The 14,717-nt window shown below is 42.6% G+C and overlaps 1 protein-coding gene across 2 annotated transcripts in view; it reads left to right on the top strand.

Moving 5' to 3' along the window:
* DNER (delta/notch like EGF repeat containing) overlaps positions 1-14,717 on the top strand; it is a 302,387-nt gene that overhangs the window by 111,480 nt on the left and 176,190 nt on the right. For both annotated transcript variants that reach the window (XM_023642489.2, XM_070270583.1), the window contains exons 2-3: positions 10,748-11,050; positions 13,393-13,487. In XM_023642489.2, coding sequence (XP_023498257.2) covers positions 10,748-11,050; positions 13,393-13,487 — 398 coding nt within the window. The remainder of the gene's footprint in view (positions 1-10,747; positions 11,051-13,392; positions 13,488-14,717) is intronic.

Genomic DNA, 14,717 nt, shown 5'->3' with positions numbered 1-14,717 from the left:
TGATTTGTTCTTAGGTTTTTATTTTTTTGACATATTATAAATAGTATCTTATTTTTAAATTTTGTTTGTTTCTGATACATGGAGATGCAGTTAAAAAAATTTTTTGACCTTGTCTCTAGCAAACTTGCTGAAGTTCCATATTCTAATAATTTGTGTACATGCATGATCATATAGTCTGTGAATCATGACCGTTTTTTGTTTGTTTGTTTGTTTGAGTTTTCTTTTGTGAGGAAGATTAGCCCTGAACTAACGTCTGCCACCTATCCTCCTCTTTTTGCTGAGGAAGACTGGCCCTGAGCTAACATCTGTACCCATCTTCCTCTACTTTATATGTGGGACGCCTGCCACAGCATGGCTTGATAAGTGGAGCATAGGTCTGCGCCCGGGATCCCAACCAGCGAACCCTGGGCTGCTGAAGTGGAGCAAACGAACTTAACCACTACGCCACCGGGCCTGCCCCTCATGACAGGTTTTTTTGTACTCAATCCGTATACCTTCTTTTTTATTCTTGCTTCCTTGCACTGGCTAAGACTTTTAGTGCAATGTTCAGTGGAGGTGGTGATAGCGAACATAGTTGCTTTGTTCTCAATTTCAGAGAGAAACCTTTCAACATTTCACCAATAAGTATTACGTTTGCTGAAGGTTTTCTGTAGATACCCTTTATCAGCTTAAAGCATTTTCTTTCTATTCCTAGTTTGCTCAAAGCCTTCACTCTAAAATGATGTTGAATTTGATAAAATGCTTTTCCTACATCGGTTGAGATGCTCATATGTTCATTAGAAGAAGTTTAATTCTCAGTTTGCTGCAGGCTTCTCTTCCTGAGTAGGCAGAGAGGTAAAAGCTGACATATTGCCTGTATTCATGGCATTGTCGTTTTGTAAAAAGAGTTTGCTAGGATGTATGAGTGTTTCTGATGAGAGGCGAAACAAGAGTGTAGGCACTGGAATTGTTCTGTAAGTTTCTGATTCAAGAAACTTGTCTTTGAATGACTAAAAGGAAAAAAGAAAAAAAGCATTTCATCTGAGGCTGGTGTGCTCATGCCAGTAAATGCAATTGTTATCCTGTAGAATTTAGTCAAATGTGGAAACCAAAGGACACAGGATTTGCCAGGTTTTTGAAGAAGAGTTATTTAATTCTTGACATATCTACAACTGAGCAGGGCTTAAAGACTCATCAGTATGACTATTGACTATGTATGTTCGCCAGACTGAAGCAACAGTAGTGCAATTTCAAGATAATTTCCAAATGTAGCATGTTTTAAAGAGATATCATGAAAAGGTAGGAAAATAATTAGACATAAGTAGTTTATTTTTTTATTATTATTATTTTTTAGGAAGATTAGCCCTGAGCTAACACCTGCCGCCAATCCTCCTCTTTTTTGCTGAGGAAGATTGGCCTTGAGCTAACATCTGTGCTCACCTTCCCCTATTTTATATGTAGGATGCCTGCCACAGCATGACTTGACAAGCGGTCTGTACGTCTGCACCCGGGATCTGAACCGGTGAACCCTGGGCCGCCAAAGCGGAGTGTGCGAACTTAACCATTACACCTCCGAGCGGGCCCCGTAGTAGTTTATTTTTAATGGATTCATTTCATAGTCAAAAGTTTGAATTCTGCCTATAATTTCCTTTTAGCCTACTTACCCAAGTGACTCAGCCCACATGCAAAAATCAGGACAGGCTGATTTCAAGAAAGTCAGCGTAGAATTGAGGGAAAGATTTGACTGTCCAGATTAGTCTTGGAATAATTTTTGAAGTAGATCTAGAGTGCCTAACATGGAAGTAAAGAAATATGGAAACATGGGAATGTGTGTTTCACTATAGTTCTCAATTCAGTAAAATGAATGAGTATTTTTATTATTTGGATTTGGAAAAAAATTCATGGGATGCGTTTCTTGGCTGACTCTACTACTGGCATAAGCACTGCAGTGATTTTTTCTTCCCACATCTACTCCTAGTGGGTAAGCAGTTGGTGTTGGAATTTAGTTGAGAACTTTATTGAGCAAAGTGGGAAAAATTCCTTTTCAAGGCAAAAATACTGTGACAGTTGGACCCTAAGATTGTTCATTTGTCTTTCAGCATGAAGATGACATTTCTAACCAGCGCAATTCTTGTTTTGGACTGTGAAACACACTATTAAGAACGGAAAGGACATTAGTGCTTTCTAGTCCCATCCTTCCTTTTGAGTTGAGGAAACTGAGTCCCAGGAAACTTCCTTGCCTTGTCTAAGGTCACCTACAAATGGGACTAGAACCCCAGGGCTTCTCTACTGCATCACAGTGCTTCGGGGTGGCAATTGCTCATTATCATTTTTCCAGAAACCCTAAACTCCAAAGTCTGGAGTCATCTTTGTCATGGTCCTCTTTTCCCTGTTGGCGGATGTAAACACTCTCCTGCTATTTCAAGGTCCCTTGCTCTGTGTGACTCTTCCCCACCCACTCTCCCCCATGGTTCCACCTGTTTCTATGTTTAGCTGCTGCAGTGGGCTGTCCGTCATTTATTTCTATTGAGTTCACTTGATGGGTGGGAGAGTAGGGGGAGAATTTCCACATTTCTTCCAGTGAAGGAAAGGTGGGAGCATGACCCTTCATTGGGATCTCACTTCATGGTGGATTATCTAGGTAAGTATTCCTTTCCTAGTGCCAAGATTTAGTCTGCCGTGTTCCTGCATATAATTATGATTAAAAGAGCATCTGGTCCCTTCTCTGCCTTAAGTTGTATTTTGAAAGGTCCTTCTGTTATTTAATCACTTGGTGCATGCCAACCCAGTAAGGGAGTTGGGTGGGGAGACAAAATAGCAGCAATTGTTATTAACTTTATCATGGTCCTGTTCAAGCTTATCTTCTTCTTTGAAGTCTTCTCAGATGAGTCCACCTACCTGTTTTCTTCCTTTGGGAACCCCAAAGTCCATATCGTCTGGATCAGGGATGACCAAACTAAAGGGCCAGCTAATAAATAATGTATGGGTTTTGTGGAGCAGATAGTGTCTGTGGCAATTACTCAACTGCCGATACGGTGCAGTCAAAACATAAGCAGATGGCTGTGGCCGTGTTCCAATAAAACTTTATTTACAGCCACAGACTGCATTTGGCCTGTGGTTGTAGTTCGCCAACACTTGCTTTCTACCAAAAAATTCTAAATTTTAGTTTTTGGACCAAGTGCATCAGGATCAACTGGGGAAACACTGAAAGATGTGGGTTTCTAGGCCCCACCGTTGGAGATTTTGATTAATAGCTTGAGGCTGGGGAATCTTTAGTTTTAAAAGTTCCTTAATCAATTCTCCTACTCAGAAAAATTATTAAGACAGTGGTCTATTCTGCTTTTTAAAATTTCTGTGTGTATTTATACACATACAACTAAATACATCACATCGTGTTTTGTGTTTAACAATAATATAAAAATGACATGATTCGGTACAAATCATTCTGCATCTTGCTTATTTATTTCTTTGCCCTTTTTATTGAGGTATCTCTCTTTTAATGATATCTAGGAATCTATACAATAAAGGATTTAGGGGGCTGGCCCCGTGGCAGAGTGGTTAAGTTGGCGTGCTCTGCTTCGGCAGCCCAGGGTTCGCCAGTTCGGATCCTGGCCATGGACCTACTCACCGCTCATCAAGCCATGCTATGGCAGCATCCCACATAGAAGAACTAGAATGACCTACAGCTAGGATATACAACTGTGCACTGGGGCTTTGGAGAGAAAAAAAAAAGAGGAAGATTGGCAACAGATGTTAGCTCAGGGCCAATCTTCCTCACCAACACCACATACACACACGCGCAAAAATAATAAATAAAGGATTTAGTCCTTTGTAATATGTTGTACATATTTCCCTCCATCATGTTGTTGCCTTTTAACTTTATTTATGGAGTCAGATGGATTTTTAAAAATTTTTGATGGAGTAAAATGCTTTAAATCTGTTCTTTTAAGGCAGAGGTTTTCAACTGGGGATGTTTTTCCCCTGGGGGACATTGGCAATGTCTGGGGACTTTTTTGGTTGTTATGAGAGTCATTGTTGGAGGGAGGGGTTCTACTGGCATCTAGTAAGAAGAGATGAGGGATGTGGCTGAACCTCCTACAATGCGGGGGGGGGGGGGCAGCCCCCACAACAAAGAAATACCTGCCCAGAGAGTCAGTCTTGCCGGGGTTGAGAAATCCTGCTGTAAGGCTTTTGCTTTTGTTCCTTGCGTAATAAGGCACCCCTTCTTCCTATAATACTAATATCTATATCAAAATCTGTATGAAGAACTTCCTTAATTGATTTTGCTGCTCAGAAAAATTACTAAAACAATGGCCCATTCTACTTCTTTCTTAATACCACACACGAATTTCCCTCAGTTATTTCTCTTCTGTGCCTACATCTTACGCCTCACTCTTCTGTAAGTGCCATGAGTCTGCTGTGTCCCCTCGGTGACTTGCGTTGCCTGGGTCATATAACGTGCTCCATCAGTGTTTGTAGGCTGTCCTCCTGGGCTTTGTTGGGTTTGGTTTCCTCAAACACCCTGCCCATCCCCTGGGATGACTCTGCCCACTGAGCTTGGGTACAAATGAGGGAGGGAGGTGACCTCAGGTTGGCTCCGTACTTCTCCAGACCCTCTGAAAACAGCGTCAATGAAAGCTGAGTGGCCGTCAATAGAATACAAAAATCATAAAGCTGGAGGAGGCCTTGAGATTTCGACCCCAGCCCCTCATTTAATGCAAGAGGAATGTGTGTCCAGAGTAGGCAAGCAACTTGCTCAGAGCCTTTCAGCCTCCTGTGCAGACCAGGGCTGACACCAGAACTCTACTTGCTCAGCGGGCCCTGTCTTCCATTAGAAAACTCCTTTCTGCTGCCTTGGTTTTGTTGAGAGTGGCCCCTGTCATCTAAAAGAGATTGGCTCTGAGCCCTGCTTGTAATCTGTTCATTTCATACCTGCGGTTCTCAAACACATTCTCTGTCTCAGCACGGGGGACTTGAACTCAATCAAACACATGATCGTAATAGTCAACGTGCATGGAAGCAGGGTATTAATTGACAATTGGGCTGCTCAGGGTGAGTCTAAGTATCTGACTAGACCCTTCTGTTGGACTGCAGGCTCTTTTTGAGGGCACGGACTGGGCTTTCTTCATCCTTCTGACTCTCATTCTCGGCGTCCTACCTGCACGTCATAGGTGCTCCATCAATGTCACCTGAATGACTGATTGGCCTTAATGAGTTTTCTGTAAAGTACAGGAGAGGTCACACCGAAGCCCATAGATTCTCCAGACTAGGATGGAAGGCTCATCTGGGAAGGAAGTTCTGTGTCTCCCCAGGCCCCACCATCAGCCAGGTGATGCAGATGAAGCATTCACATGCTAGACTTGAAAGCAACCCTAACAGCTTTGGCTTACTGTATCTAGTGACCCTGTAAATGGGCCTCTTTTATACTTGTTTTGAGTTAGACCTTTCATCCTTCTGTGTGTCTGCTTCAGAGGGCATTGGGATTACTGAAAACATGGGCAGCAGACGGTTTAAGGAAGGAAAACAGGTCATGGCTAAAGTGTCACATGAGACTGACTTCAAATCACGAGTCCTGGGGGTGGCAGGCATCTTCGCTCTGGTCTGGCCTCCCCTGTCACCCTGTGCACACCCCCCAAAATACCCTTGATTTTGTGTGAATTATTTGACACAGGTGAAAAGTCCAAAATAAAATGTGAAATGAATACTTTCAGATTAGTTCTATGAGGAGAAAGAATTTGGCTTAAATAGATGAATTAATCTGATGAATTAATCTAACAAACATACGGCATTTAATAAATGAACTTGTTGGTTAATTATAAGTAGAAAACCATTAACCCATGGCTTTCTCTTTACTCTCTCTTCTAGCTGATATTACAAAGTCTTAATCATTTTCTGTCTCCTTAGAAGCTAGAAAGTATAGCCAAGAAAATATCACCTGTTAAATTTTGAGCATCTTCATAGTCAGGTCTATTAATTATGATATTTTGCCTCATTAGGTATTTGGCAGTTTGGTTATTTCCTGATTATAGTTCAAACTTAATGGACTTCAAGGGCGGTAGTGACCTCTACCACAGGAGATAAAATACACATACAAACTTAAAAAAAAACTCAATAAGTTGTGTACAGAAAAACAGGATTTATGATAAATATTTGTGATGCCAGGATTTTGCTTAAAGGTTAATGATTGCATTTACCTTATATTTGCTGTGATGCAAGTGAAACAGCTTTTTTTTTTGTTTTAAAATAAAACCAGTTTGAAGTATTAGAGAAAATGATGGCAGATAGTTGTCATTGTTAATGAAGCAACTAATATACAACCCAAGGAAGTAGCATTAATATGAAGTGATTATTTTAAAGACGGGATCACTGACCTTGTAGTGCCTTCAACTCTCTGCTTTGTATGCCATTGTTGTGTGTGTGAGTGTGTGTGGGCGTGTGTGTGTGTGCTCTATCACGTCAGTCACTGTTTCCAATCCTGTTAGAAATCTATACAATTGACAGTTTAATTTTCAGCTTTTATCTTCTTTTCTTTACTAAGGGCATGTCCCCTGGCCTTCCATGTTAATCATTTTTCATTTAATCCCATATGCTACTCATGCCTTCCTCTCCTCTATGAAGACAGCAGCACTTAAATGGTATCATTTGTCTTCATCATATTCTCCTTTCAGCGCTTCATTCCCTCACTTGATGGGACTGACTCCCGGGTATGGTGAACTGGGCCTTGTCGTGGGGACCTGCCTTACCCCCCAGCTCTCCCCCAGCTCTATCCACCAGCACGTGACGAGGTTCGCCCACTGGCTCCCTTAGACAGTCTCTGAGGACCAGAGTAGGACGCCTGGTGCTCTGGTGTGGAGAGCCATCCATGACCCGTGTACTCTTTCTGCCCTCCTCAAAGCAAAGGCTGCAGATTGTGCGGGTTCTGTTACCTCTCGGGTCAACACTTTTCCCCCTTTTAAAACTGACAAAGTTATTTAATCGTTCTAAAAACACTGTAGTGGGAATACATAAGGCTCCCCTTTGACTTATGTTCTCAAGGGCCTATGACTTATGTTATGGGCCTAGGAAGATCCTGATTCCATTTGACATAGCAGCACACCTCACAGCTCCGGCAGCTGCTTGTATATAACGTCATTCATTGAGTCACTCATTTGTTCAGTCAATGTTTATTCAGCAGCTCCCACGTGCTGGGCACTGGTCTAGGGCTGGGGGCACTCGAGAGAACAAAACAGGAAAAATGTGTCTGACCTCACAGGGTATACATTCTCGTTGGGGGAGATAGAAAATAAATGTAATAAATAAATAACTTTTTTCCCATGATAGATTAGAAAATGATAGACATTTTGGGGGAAAATAAAGCAGAGAAGGAGGAATCAACGGGCCAAGATGTGGGGATTTTGCACTGTTAAATAGTGTGCTCAGAGAAGTCCTTATGAGAAGACGATATTTGAACAAAGACTCAGAGGAGGCTTGGGAGCAGCCATGAGAAGGGAGAGTGGTTCAGATAGAGGGAACAGCCAGTGCAAAGGCACTGAGGCAAGAGGGTGCCTGGAGAGTTGGGGGAGCAGTGAGGTCAGTGTTTCTGGAGCCAAGTGATGGAGGGAAAGAGGAGGAAATGAGGCCAAAGAGATTGGGGACAGGGCAGATCACATAGGACCTAGAAAACTGTAAAGACTTTGGCTTTTATTCTGAGTTAACTGTTAGTCATTTGCCTAACATCGCTAAGCCTCAGTGTAAAAGTAGAATAATAAACATACTGACCTTAAAGAGTTGTCAGGAGGAACTAAAGTGAAAAACATAAAATGCTAAACATAGTGGCAGGCACGCAGGAAGTACTCAGTGACTGGCAGGTAGTACCAGTTTTGCTGCTCTTAGTGCTGTTACTAGGTCACTAGATATAAAAACTCTATGGGGGCAGACACTCCAAGTTTTTTGTTTTTTCTTTAGTGTTTTAATCCCAGACCTGGTACAGTTCATTTCATATAATAAGGCCTCAACCAATATTCATTGAGTATTATCACTATCATATCATACCTTTATTCTTAAAGAAGCATTTTAGGTGGTCTTAATGGGCCTACACTTAATTGCTATTTTCTGTTGTCACAGAACTATCATCCTTCCCTTTGCTTTCTGCACAGGGATTATTTCTGGGGGCGTGATAATAACTTGATATCCAAGTGGCAGTGCCGTGTGGTGGAAAGAAGTCTTGGCTGGCATTCAGAAGATGTGGCGTGGTTCTGGCTTTCTTTGGTAGTGGCTGTGATGGGTCACCCTACTCTCTGCCCTCTGGTTTCCCAACAGAGATACTGGTTCAGAAAAATCTTTCCCTGTTTCAGGGTTGTTGTGAGCACAATGAGATCCCATATGGTAGTGTTCTTTGAAAACTCTAAATGGCCATCTGAGGGGGGCAGTGGATATGGTGTCTGGTGGCCTCTGCTGTGTGAGGGTGGGTACCTGTGCTTTGAATTCTTTGTCTGGAGGAGGCATTGGTTTACACTGTGCCTTGGTGCCTCTCTGAGGCCTGGCTGTTGCCAGCAGTGGGCTGTGGCCATGGAGCAGAAGCCCAGGGGCCTCTCTGGCCATTAGATAGGTGGTCTTTGCCTTAGTACAGTCATTCCCTAAGCTGCACAAGGGAGGTTTGGATTCCTAGAATTCATTTTTATAATCTCTTCAATATAATTCAATGGTTTCAGTATATTTCTGTGTTTTTAGGCACGTGTTAAAAGCCTTAATTTGTGATGAAGTCATTCTCAAATGTTTTAAAAGTTGATTTCAGAAAAATGGCTTCCCTGTCCCCTTTATCCTAGCTAATTAAATTCTTTCTCCATCTGGTCCTGGCCAAATAATTCTGGAGGTGATAGCCACTCTGTGATGCCTTCCTAAATATAAATCAGAAATGAGATAAGATAATATCGCAACTAAGGGAGCGATTCACATCTGTCCTTCATCATGCATTGCTTTCCAAATATTGATTGATCTGTCTTTATTTTTTTAATACTTTAAAACAATATATAGAATGCTTCTCAATACTTTTTCTGTGCTCCTCGACATGCTGGGAATAAAGCCGGGAACATGGCAGATAAAGCCCTGGCACTCACGGAGCTCACATGTTTGTGGGAGAGAACAAAAGGGACTGTTGTAGATTTTGTAGTGAGAGAAGGCTTCTCTGCGGAGGTGACATTTGAGTAGAAAACTTCGTGAAAGGGGGTAGAGAGCCTGCAAAGTCTGAGAGGAGAGCATTCCAGGCAGAGGGTCCAGCAGTGCACAGGCCCGAGATGGGAACCACCTTGGTACGGTCATTCCGAGTAAAAGTTGGTTGTTTGCTTGAGGTGGGAATGACCTGGGCATTGTCCAGGGACAGGAAGAAGGCGAGGAGGGGAGAGTACAAGGGTGGAGGAACACGTGTGGGAAGAGGGGACTTGAGGGATAGGAAGGGGCTAGTTCAGGGAGCGCTTTGTCTGCCACGGAAGGAGTTTGCGTTTTCCTTTGAGTTGATAAAGATTGTGAGTATTTCAAATTATTTACAGTTTCAATATTCTCTGCAGATACCAATCCATCTCCTCTGATCTGAGCTTCCATGAAGGAATTGCCAGGTGATGGCATAGAATTAACAATGTGGTATTTTGGGAGCTTCATTTTATTCAATTCCAGATCTCTTACTATTCCTTAAGGAATTTGTTGGAAATTGTTTAAGGATAATTCGCAGGATGAGTAGCCATTTTTCCATGCAGAATTGTGTCCATGTCTGTTATACGTGAGCTCATTTCAACAAGAGGAATTGAGGGTCCCATTTCTCTGTAGCCTGTTCTTTACCAAATTCTATTTTATGTCCAGCCCTGAGAAGCCAGAGGTCTATCAGATAGAGGTCTAATTTTCTGTTATCACAGAAGCAAATGATAATTGAATAAGAACTGAGAACATGCTGGAACCCTTGAGCTGTTTCCAGCGAAGGGTTGTTGCATTGTTTCATTTTACATAGTTTTGTAGCATCTCCCAGTAATAACAAATGGCAATTAAGAGGTCAGCAAAGGACTTGGAGATAAACGCTTTACTTAGAACATGAACACAGTTTAAAGAGATGCAGCTGAATTTTTATCTTCCACATCCAGCTGGGTCACATTTCTCTGTAATCACCCTCCAAAATAATGAGGTAGAAACTTTCATTAAATTCTGCTTAATATGAGTTGCCACCGTGCTCTCAGTTGTCATGCAAGCCTATCATTTTGGAAGGCTTTAATTAAATAACATTGCCTTAAAAAGCGCTGTTTATCAGGGAGGAAATTGGGAGACATAGGTAAGTGCATCTGTAGGGGAGGTAAACTGGCCAGTCACGTCTCATGAGGAAACGTAGCGGTGGCCCAGGATGTGAAAGAGGAGATCCAATTTAGATCCGTAGTATCGCTTGTCGTGACTGGCATTTAAAAATATCAAAGTTGGTATCTTCCTAATCAGCCTCAACTTTAAGTATTTTTGCCCTAGGAAATTCCTCTAAATAGTGTGTTCCTGAAATCAACATTATTTAGGGTCTTGGGATCAGGGAGGTTCTTCTCCACCGCGTACTTCGTCGCTGGCCTCTTGTTACCTGTGGAAAGGTTAATATTGGGGTGACCTTGGCAGGCTCCCCCCAAGAGCATAAGTGATTAAGAACATGTATTCAACAGGAACAGCGTTTCTGTTAGAGCAGCAGCTCTGAGACACGGAGCTAATTTCCTAGCGATGGCACCACTTTTCTTATGAGGGAATAATTGACCCATTTATGGTCTCGTTTCAGCTTGTTGTGGATCCTTGCGCCAGCAACCCGTGTCACCATGGCAACTGCAGCAGCAGCGGCAGCGGCGATGGCTACCTCTGCATTTGCAATGAAGGCTATGAAGGTCCGAACTGTGGACAGGCGCTTCCCACCCTCCCAGCCTCTGGCTGGACCGAGTCCATGGCACCCAGACAGCTTCAGCCTGTCCCCGCTACCCAGGAGCCTGACATAATCCTGCCCCGCTCTCAGGCAACCGTGACTCTGCCGACATGGCAGCCGAAAACAGGGCAGAAAGTTGTAGAAATGAAGTGGGATCAAGTGGAGGTGAGAACGTTTGGTTGCATATATTTGAATGTAAGAAGCCAGACAAGTTAAAATAATTCTAGTGGGTCTAATATCAGCTGTAAAAATGGAGACCTTTTCACCCCTTAGACGAAAAACAATGCACTTAGCCTTATTCTGGTCTGTGCTTGTGTGTGAGAAATCTCTCCTGGTTACACAAATGAGACATTTCAATTATGATTGTTTCGTGAACACAAAAAGAGTAACCAAGAAAAGAATATGAATGAACTTATTTTCTGGAACGATATCCACATACATTTCTGTGAGATAATCTTAGAGTTTGGGGCAGACAGCTCAATGAAGAGTCATATAAATGAACACATCATGGACCCTCTGTTGTTGACCTAATTTTCCTTCATGGAATATTATACTCATCTTTTTGTTTGTGGTTATTGTTTAGGTTCTATTTTTGGTACCTTGCAGCACTTCAGTGAGATTCAGAAAAAAAAAAAAGCTATCATTGATTTTGAAAATATTTTGAGGATGCATTTGAGAATGAAATTTCCAAATTTTATTTATTTTGGCAATAGCAAATTCTATTTGTTGAATTTTGTCCAGCCTGCGTTTGGCTTATTGTATTTTCCAGCTCATCAGAAGTCTCATTACATAAAATATAAATTTTCCAGAAGACCCCTAAAAATTGACATAAAGTATAAATTTACCAGCAAGAAGAATTGGGGGACAAATCCAAATCATGAGTTTAAGGTGACATCGATAGAGTGTAATTCCATTTCACCTCTTTTATCTTATAGGACACCCGTATAGACCCGTGGTTGCGTATGATTACAGGTTTTGTAGCTTAAATGAAAAAAACACACAGATCTTTGTGTAAGTGAGTCAAGGATTGTGTCTAGAAATGTCCCTTATTATGAATAGAGGTAAAGCAGGATTTATAAAAGAGATAAGGTAGCATTTCTTCTTCTGTTTTCTTGGGTAGTTCTAACCAGTTGACCCATTTTTTTTTTTCATTGCCACACAATTTATGACGGCCATATTCAGACCTCAGAGCAGCGTTTTTAGCCTACCTAAAAAACTGTGAACTTGTTCTGATTTCAGACTTGTAATAAACGCTTTGAAGTATGATGTTAGTAGCTCTTTGCTGAATGACTCTCTTCTCGGATGTGAACTAGATTTGGGTGCGTGTTTCTCAAGAAAGTGTCCTTTAAAGAAAATTCCTCCCCAACCAGCCATTTCAATCTGTTTATCTAAAGGCATGCTATCCTACAATCGGTAAACATAAAAGTAATGCCTCATCTTCCTGTCAATACTGTTATTCCTTAAGCTGTTCAAGAAGCAGGTTAGAAATGGCGAGGAAGAGGTGGGTATGTTTGGGTTTCTCTTTTTCATGAAGTAATGATGCTTCAGAAACATGAAGCTATTTGGAGTCTTAGGGGACTAAAATTTATGTAAGGTTTGTCTGTTACACAAATTTAACAAGCTGGACTCACATCTTTGAATGTCCCTCATGGCCTTTATCTATAGCATTTGACTATCAGGCCTTCTGGACAATGAGTTCTGAGTGTTGGGTGTAGGGTATTATGCTGACAATTTCTCTATTGTCCTCAGTTAATTCAGTGATGACGAATACTTTTGATAACCTTTTGTCTGGACTCTTGGGAGTGAGGACAGTGGTCACGGCATGAAGAATACATGAATAAATTGGTCATTGGACACAGCTCAAGAGTTCGCAAAATGTGTTGATGAGCACAGGTTTTTTTTTTCTCTCTTGAATTCCTTTTTTTATACACACCAGGATGATACTTTTGGGAACATGTCCCTTAAAAGAAGGAAGGCAGCTTCCCAGCTACCTGGCCTCAGCATATGCTCCTGAGACCCACCTCTGCACAGGGTAGGGTCATTCCGACTGGATGCTTCCTGCCTGTCGGTTGATTGAAGCCTCACTCTCCTGGTATTAAGGTTTCTATCTGCCGCCTGTGAGCTGGTCTGTTAAGTCCACCTCCTTCTTCTCTAAGCACTGAGTCCCTAGTTACCCCAGACTGAGCTTACAGCAGAGGCCAGTGACTGCTTGTTAAAGACAGCATGTGCGCCATTCCCTGCAGTAACCTATTATCAGCTTCAGCAATCCCAGGAAATGGTAGATGGCTCTCCGGAAAGCTTTTGCATCTCAGGAAATCAAGGGCAAAGCTCCCATTTTCCTTTAAATTTGTTAAGCTTTCCCTTGTCCTCTCTATCCCCACCCCAGTGTCGTGGAAAGGAGTGGAGGGGGTGCAGCTCATGGAATTTTGCTTTGTAATATTATCCTGTACTGTGATCCACCCCAGGAACTTGTCTTTTTTCTTTTTTGGTTCTTGTTTTTTTCCCAGGTGATCCCAGATATTGCCTGTGGGAATGCCAGTTCTAACAGCTCTGCGGGGGGCCGCCTGGTGTCCTTTGAAGTGCCCCAGAACACCTCAGTCAAGTAAGAAAATTCTCACTTAAAAACTGCTCCTGTGACCGTGTGGTGGGTTGTGTCTCTCCATGTAACTGGTGTGTAACTGGTCAGTCCAGTGAGAGTCATGAATGGCCTTCCATGTGTAGAGAGGGCCTGTGTCACTCAAAAACCAGAGGGAGCCATTTCGGAGGAGAATATTGCAGAGAGGGTCCAGTCAGGGGGAGATGTGGAACTGTGGGCTTGGATTGGATGTGTCAGGTGTGATGTAAGACAGCTTGAGACCTTAGATAAGATCCGGAGCCACACCAGGTACCTCCCAAATGATTTTCCTTCCAAAATTCTTCAGCCTCTTGACATTTTAATGGACTGTTGGTTAAATTCTTCTGCATAATTTACCCCCAATTTAAAATCCAAACATTACAGTTTTCTCTTTAAAAACAAGCAGTTGAGAAGAGAATATTTTGTTTTGTTTTAAACTTAAGCTCTCCCAAATTGCATACTGCCCATTGTCAATGGTGGGGGTGGGGAAGAGGCAAAGGGACGCAGCGTGGGCTGAGCACCTGCTGTTACCAGGTGCTTTCCATGGCTTGGGAGTAGGGGTGGGGCCAGCATGAGAGCATCCCAGACCTGTCTGATAACTCCTACTCCTGTTCTCTGTTGCTATTAACTGCTCCTGCCCCCCTCCCCTCCATGGAACCAAATGAGCATTTGCTGTCCAGTCTTCAGGGACTTTAGAAGACCGAGGGACATGGGGCCCTGGTTAGCCAGTTGCTGTATCACCTCCCTTTAGGAGGTGGTGGGCACTGTAGACGTCTTCCATCTCTACAGGGTCATTTTTGCCCACTTTGCCTTCTAAACAGTGGAGTCCCTGAAATTGTTGGAAGAGGAACGCAGTTACATTGCCCCCACATCCCCTCCCCCTAGCCCTGAACTCACGCTAGTGGGAGAAGAGCCAGGATGGGCAGTGAACTCTGGGCACTGGGAAGAAGTCCCTGTAGGGAGAACGGTGTGGCGTCCGAGGCAGCTTCAAGTTCCACCAGTAGGGGGACCCCGGTCCTAAGTGTTTCACTGCTCATAAAAAGATGAAACCCCCACCGTGCAGAGCTGGTTTTAGGGAAATAAGGATCATTAGTCTCCTTTACATTTATAAAACCATCTCCCAGCTCTTTCTTATCTAGGTCATATTCTCTTACTTGCATAAGCCTTTCTGAATAGTTCTCATCTTCTCTCTCTTTAAATGCTTTTGTTTTTTTCCTC

Source organism: Equus caballus, chromosome 6 (assembly GCF_041296265.1).
Source record: "Equus caballus isolate H_3958 breed thoroughbred chromosome 6, TB-T2T, whole genome shotgun sequence".
Taxonomy (NCBI): domain Eukaryota; kingdom Metazoa; phylum Chordata; class Mammalia; order Perissodactyla; family Equidae; genus Equus; species Equus caballus.
Note: the sequence above shows the minus strand (reverse complement) of the source record. Positions and strands in the feature narration are given on the sequence as shown.